General features: G+C 37.0%; 1 protein-coding gene across 1 annotated transcript in view; it reads left to right on the top strand.

Annotated features, from left to right (window-relative positions):
* The window catches only part of Psme4 (proteasome (prosome, macropain) activator subunit 4), a 100768-nt gene that overhangs the window by 77511 nt on the left and 15783 nt on the right, over positions 1-7474 (top strand). The window contains exons 32-37 of the mRNA XM_013017913.1: positions 1021-1174; positions 1670-1739; positions 2924-3028; positions 3532-3623; positions 5287-5418; positions 6116-6324. Of these exons, the coding sequence (XP_012873367.1) occupies positions 1021-1174; positions 1670-1739; positions 2924-3028; positions 3532-3623; positions 5287-5418; positions 6116-6324 (762 nt within the window). The remainder of the gene's footprint in view (positions 1-1020; positions 1175-1669; positions 1740-2923; positions 3029-3531; positions 3624-5286; positions 5419-6115; positions 6325-7474) is intronic.

Here is a 7474-nt window from a genome sequence, read left to right as displayed (position 1 = left end):
GCCTGGGCGCTGTCCCTCAGCTCTTCAGCTCAAGGCGAGCGCTCTACCACTTGAGCTACAGTGCCACTTCCGGTTTTCTAGTGGTTTATTGGAGATAGAGTCTCATGGTCTTTCCTGCCCGGACTGGCTTTGAACCGCGATTCTCAGATCTCAGCCTTCTGAGTAGCTAGGATTACAGATGTGAGCTACTGGCGCCCGGCTTCCTTTTAATCTTAATGTTTCCTCCTAAATTGGGTCATAGACTAGTACAAAAATTCTTTCTGATATGAAGGACATTCAGTTGGACATTTGACACAATTTTAGTGTATGATTTGTTAAAAATAATTGTACAGAATCAATGTCATCTCTGAGTTTGAAAATTATGGGTGTTTTAAAAGAATTTTTATTTTTTATTGTTACAGAGGTGATTGAGTGTTTTGTTTTAAAAGCATATACAAATACCCTGGAAGTACAAGGATATTGTTCCATTAATATGGTTACAGTAAATAATTGTGCCATGTGTATATTGTTATATAGTGTATGGTGAATCGCATGTGTTGGCAAATGGTGTTGGATGTGTTTGTAGAGAGACAGTGTTGAAGTGTATACACAGATCAAAATAGGAAATGTGAGAGATGTGATTTCTTGGGCTCTGTAAGCTTGAAATTCATTAAAAAATTAAAAGGAATGAAGAATATTGTCACATTACTTCCCCTAAATAACTATCATAATGCTGTTTACTGGGTAGATCCATTTGCTTCTCTGATTTAACATGCTCCTTTGTGGTCACTTTGGTTTTCTGTTTTTTTTTTTTTTGTTTGTTTGTTTGTTTGTTTTTCTTCAGTGCTGAGGATTAACCACATGCTAGGCCAGAGCTCTAGTAGAAACTACACCCCTATCTCTGTGTGGTCTTTTTCACAGACACTATTAGTAGATTACTAATAAAGTTATGAAGTTATATTAATACCATTGATTGGAAATTGAGAATATTGGCTGGATAAATGCTTTTAGATCAGTGAAATCTGCTTGTCTTTTCCTTAGGTGGATATCCTAAACCCACACAAATTCTTGCTGGCGATAGGCCTGATAATCATTGGTTACATTATGATAGCAAAAGTATACCAAGAACTAAAAAAGAATGGGAGTCAAGTTATTTTGTTGAAAAAACTCACTGGGGATACTATACCTGGCCAAAGTAAGTTGTAACTTACCATGCATCTTTTCATTAAACATTATTTGATAAAATTTATTTTTTAATACTTGGATTTCTGGGAATGTTCAGAGGCACTTGAAGGCATTTTCTTCCCTCTTCCTCTCTTTCTGTTGCTCCTGCCAGTGCTCTGCCTCATTTCCTGCAATACTGAAATTCTCAGCCTTAATACCATCTTTTTGCAGCTAAAGAAACTGCTAATAGCTACTCTAAATTGTATTCATCTATAATGTACATGCCTAAACCAGCCCAGAGAAATATTAGTCTGTCATCACTGACTCTAGTAATTTATGTCATTAGGACATAGTGATCTGGTCAATTTTTTAAGGCTGAAACAAAATATTACTGATATTGTCATATCCATGAACTTTCCCTCTAATTAAAGTTCCTTCTAATTAAAAGTACCTTCTAATACTTTCTATCTGTGAGGCTGCAACTTCTTTTCTGTTCATATTACAAATATAAACTTTTCCTATGTAGGAATATGGTTGTTTATGCTGGTGTGGAAGAGCAACCTAAGCTTGGCCGAAGCAGGGAGGATATGACAGAGGTAAGCATTCATTTCACCATACTTTCAGAGTCATCTTATTTTTGGTTACTGGTTTATTTTATCCACAATTCAAGTCTTTTTTCAATTAAGTATTTCAAGTATAGCTGAATAAATATGATTGCAGATGTACTGCTTTCCCAGTTTCAGTTTCATAGGTCTCATAAAGTTACTCTGAAGATACTATTTCATATAGCTCTCTTTCGGGTACTGTTTTATATAGTTAGCTGCTAGTTTCTTCTATCAATTCTGTTTGATGCACAGTTTGTTTTGTTTTGTTGGTTGTGGGGCTTGAACTCAGGGCCTGTAAGCTGTCCCTGAGCTCTTCACCTCAAGGCTAGTGCTCTACCTCTTGAAACACAGCACCACTTCCCGTTTTTCTGGTGGTTAATTGGAGATAAGAGTCATGTGGGCTTTGCTTGCCTGAGCTCAGCCTCCTGACTAGCTAGGATTATAGGGGTAAGCCACCTGGACCAGCTAGGTACACCTTCTTAAAAGCAAAGATAATGTCTTCACTCTTTTTTTGTGGGGAGGGGTTCCAGTCATGGGGCCTGAACTCTGGGCCTGGGCGCTGTCCCTCAGCTCTTCAGCTCAAGGCTAGCACTCTACCACTTGAGCCACAGCGCCACTTCCGGCTTTTTTTCTTTTTGCTTATGTGGTGCTGAGGAATCGAACCCAGGGCCTCAGGCATGCAAGGCAAGCATTCTACCACTGAGCCATCTTCCCAGCCTCATGTTAAGTTTTTCTAGCAAAGTGCATTAGACCAAAAATAACCCAGTCAAATGTTTGAGATACCCAAAAAGAGGGCAATAATTTTTTAGAGAAGACATCATTTTTGGCCAGCGTTTAGAAGAAATATAAGCACATTGATCTACAAGAATTTTAAACATGTCATACATACCCTTGTTACAGCATTAGACCACTTTTGAGATACATTTTCTAAAACAGAGAACTTCTCAGTAGTAATAAAGATTTTATAAAGATTTGTGTAAAATGACTGAATATTTTGGGAGAAAGTTGGCTTTTATTTGAATATGTGTAATGATACAGCCCAGTGAGGTAATCCTAGATTCTTTGTGTGCTCTAAAAAAAAAATGAATGTTGTGTCACGTTGTTTGTGTGCTTTTCTATGAAGAGATATTTTAAGAAAAAGGTTCTGAGTGTCATTAAGTGTTTGATTTATCTAGGTGGAGAAGCTTTGGGAGCTTCTGTGCCCACTTCTTAGAACGGCTCTGTCCAACATTACAGTAGAAACTTACAATGACTGGGGAACTTGTATAGCAACATCCTGTGTAAGTTCTGCTTCCTTATCTCCTGTGTTTTTTCAGATTGTTGATGCCTTGTCTTCAAATGCATGGCACCACATTATACCTCTTTAATTTTGAAGTTTGATCAAACTATTGTCATCTCACATAATTGCAGATAGTACTTTTCGGCCCTTTCAGTAAGTTTGAGTGATAATCTTCTGTGCTATAATAATGCATTTTTTAGTTAAGTGATAAATCAAACCATGTATTTGGAAATTGAGGTTACATACAGTAAAAGCCACATAATTAACATTCTAAGTGTTCTCTTTGATACCCAGTTATATCCATAATTCATATACTTTAAGAAGAACAAACCATTGAGTAAAATATTCTGTTAGTATGAGTGCTGGTAACTACTCATCATTTTTAGTTTGATTTTCTTCCTAAATACTTATATATATCTTCAACATTTTGAGTACAGCTCAGTATGATGTATTTATAGAAATTTAGGTTATCTGTTTAATTTTTACCTTATGTTTTCAACACAGGAAAGCAGAGATCCCCGGAAACTTCACTGGCTTTTTGAGCTGTTACTAGAATCACCATTGAGTGGTGAAGGAGGATCCTTTGTAGATGCATGGTAAATAAAATCCTTGAGGTTTATGCAGATGAGTCTGAGCTAAGTGATAACTGGAAGTGGGTTGCTGGTCACTGGTGATGCATGCCTGTAACCCTGGCACTTAGGCGACTGTAACAGGAGGATCACCACCAGTGTGAGGCCTGGCAAGCTACAGAATATCCAAACACATATATGAAAATAAGTTGTTTATTCACCTAAAAATACCAGATGAAGTAATTACTTCCTCCTAGAAGTCAGTGTGATTCAGCTCAATAACAGTGTATGGTACTTTGTTATTTCTTATTTGGGAACAATTAGGAGAAATGTAGACAACCTGAGAAATCCCAGTGTATACAATTCCCAGCCTTCTCTTGCCAAATCTTTTATTGAGATTGCTCTTTGAAGTTTGACAGTGTTAGCTTCTTTATCACATCTCATTTTTTCACTTTTTCCTGTTAAGAAACAGGGACATGTAGAACAATAACCCTTTGTACATCTACTTAAAGACAGTAAGACGTAAAAAGAAAGAAACATACAAAGAAGAGAGACTCAGATGTAGCTCACTGGTAGAGTTGCTTGCCTAATGTGTATAAACTCAGTCCTCAGCACTAGGAAACTGTGAGTCAGATACTAACTAGAAAGTTACTGAGTAATAGAAATTTTCGAGATTTCCACTAAAAGAGTAGGTTCTTTGTTAACTAGTGAGGAAGCTTGAGTACAGGCTCTTTTTAAAGATTAAGCCATTGAGTGTTGTTAAGTCTACATTTTATTTAATTTTCTTTGGAAGACTCTCAGTAGCTATGGGTATATAGTCCACATTGATAGAACTCATGTAAAACTACTGCTCCTTGATTTCATTTTTCCCATAACACCACCCATTATACGCTGAAGACATGCCACCTTCCAACAAATTTAAAGTGTTCACTTAATCATTTAAATTGATCACATTACTTGCCTTTTTTTAGCTTGGAAGATTATGATGTAACTTGAATTGCATTTGGGGCATTACTGGCTCGTGTGGAGGCATATTTTCACAATACTATTCGTAGGGAAACACCCAGCATACTGTTCAACACAACTGATGACAAAGCAGGATCAGTTGACCTACATAAAGTGCACATAGAAGTTGAATGTTTGCTTTAGAAATTACATTGTTTGGGGCTGGGAAGGTGGCTCAGTGGTAGAGCGTTTGCCTTGCATGCATGAGGCCCTGGGTTCGATTCCTCAGCACCACATAAGCAAAAAGAAAAAAGCCGGAAGCGGCGCTGTGACTCAAATGTTAGAGCGCTAGCCTTGAGCTGAAGAGATGAGGGACAGCGCCCAGGCCCAGAGTTCAGGCCCCACGACCGGACCCAACAAAAAAAAAAGAAATTATATTGTTTTTGCGTTTGGCCATCCTAGAATTGGAACTCAGGGCAATTTGTTAGGCAGTTGTTCTATCACTCAAGCCATTATTACGATCACTCCAGCCCTTGATTTTTTTTAAATTGTTTTTTAACTATGCTTGATTAAAATAACATTTAATAAGCAAATGAATAAGGTGGCTTACTGTACTTTGAATTTTGGATGCTTTTTTAAATGAGAAAACGGGAATAGTTATGTAAGTGTTGGCATTATTTATCTGTATTGAGTACATAAAGGTAGAAAGAGAACGTGATGCAGTGTATCTATCTTTTACTTTTAGCCGACTCTATGTGCTGCAAGGCGGCCTTGCCCAGCAAGAATGGAGAGTGCCTGAGCTACTGCATAGACTACTGAAGTACTTGGAACCCAAACTCACACAGGTTTACAAAAATGTCAGGGAAAGAATAGGGAGGTAGGTATGGCATTCTCTTTCTCTCTCTCTCTCTCTCTCTCTCTCTCTCTCTCTCTCTCTCTCTGTCTTTCTCTGTCTCTCTCTGTCTGTCTGTCTCTGGAATCTCTTGAGTTCTTTCTTTTTTTGTTGGTCATGGGTCTTGAACTCAGGGCCTAAGCACTGTCATTCAGCTCTTCAGCTCAAGGCTCTACCATTTGAGCCATTAATGCTACTTCCAGTTTTTTGAGTGGTTTATTGGAGATAAGAGTCTTATAGACTTTCCTGTCAGGCTGGCTTTGAACTGTGATACTGAGATCTCAGCCTTCTGAGTAGCTAGGATCACAGGCGTGAGCCACCAGTGTCCAGCTCTTGAGTTCTTTTTTAATATCTTGCAATACATACAGATGATGTTGCTGCTGAACTCCATTATACCTTTTTCCTCAGATTCTGCTTATTATTGTATTGTGGGAAGTAAAATAAAGCAAGAGCTTGAATGTTAACCTAGGAAGGCAGTGTGCCTAGAAGCCAGAGATGAGAAGTGGCCACACACAAATTTAGCACCTCAAAATTACAAAGATTCTCCTATATACAAGGACAATCTTGGAAATTGTCTTGGGAAAATTTACTTTGTTTGGGCCATAACTTTTTTGACCCAGTTTTAATAACTCAGTTTTAGTTATTATGTGGGCTTCTTACCATTATGTATTTTATTTAACAGTGTGCTGACCTACATATTTATGATAGATGTTTCTTTGCCAAATACTGCGCCAACAACATCCCCTTGCATCCCTGAGTTTACTGCTCGAATTCTAGAGAAATTAAAACCCCTCATGGATGTGGATGAAGAAATTCAGAACCATGTTATGGAAGAAAATGGAATTGGTGAAGAAGATGAACGAACTCAGGGCATTAAACTCTTAAAAACCAGTGAGTGACTAAAGTCTGTAGAAACTTTCTTGAAAACAGATGTGTATTTTGATTCTCCTGTGGGATTTTTTTCTCCAGTTTGTTTCTTCAATTGTAGAATATCACATGGTATAAAATATTTTAAGTGTGCAGTTTATTGAGAACTACATTCATATTCTATTCATCATGCAGAATTTTGTGTGTTGAACAACTTGCCCCAGCCCCACCCCCAATGCCACTTTCTGTATCAATGAACTGGTCCATTCTGGGTAGCTCTTCTCAGTATTGGCATATTTCATTTCACATTTTAATTTCTTTCCATACTATGAATATGAAATTGATTCCTAGTATATTTTCATTTTGTATTCATCTTTTTATGTACATTTGGATTATTTGTACCTGCTATTTTGAATAATCTACTGTGAACCTTACTATATAACTTTACATGTATATTTATATATATTTTTATATATATGTATTATGTATATATATATAAATTGAGACCCTGCTTATAGTTATTTCTTTTTTGTTATCATGTATTCAGAAGTGGAATTTTTGGCTATCTGATGTTTCTTTGTTGAACATTTTGAAGTGCTGCAAAACTTCCACATCAGCTGCATATTTTACATTTTAGGTATCAAATGCAGAGTGTTTCAATTGGCTCACATCCTTGTCAACACACGTTTTCTGCTTTTTTTCTGTCTTTTTCAGTCTTAAGTGCAGCCATCCTAATGGGTGTAAAAAAAGGCAACTTGTAGTTTATCTTTTACATTTACCTAATGAAAATGCATGTTGAACAATTTTTTGTTTGTCTATGGACCATTTGTACATTTTTCTTGGAAAATGTTAACTCAAGTTTTTTGTACATTTTTGAATTTGGTGTTTTGTTCTGTTGAGTTATATCTTTTACCTGTTTGGATATCATCAGTACCTTTTTAAGTAGATGAGTTAAACTTTCCTGAATTTAGCAATACTGAGGTTTGAACTCAGCTTTAGGTGAGCTAGGCAGATGCTTTACTGCTTGAGCCACAACTGTAGCCCTTTTTGCTCTGGTTATTTTCAAGATAGGTTCTTAGTTCCTGCCAATCTATTCTGGACTCCATCCTCTTATGTTCCCTCAAAGCTGGAATGATATGTACATACCACTGTGTGCAAGCTTTTCTGTTGAGAT

This window comes from Dipodomys ordii, unplaced genomic scaffold, assembly GCF_000151885.1.
Source record: "Dipodomys ordii isolate 6190 unplaced genomic scaffold, Dord_2.0 Scaffold37, whole genome shotgun sequence".
In the NCBI taxonomy this organism is placed as follows: domain Eukaryota; kingdom Metazoa; phylum Chordata; class Mammalia; order Rodentia; family Heteromyidae; genus Dipodomys; species Dipodomys ordii.
Note: the sequence above shows the minus strand (reverse complement) of the source record. Positions and strands in the feature narration are given on the sequence as shown.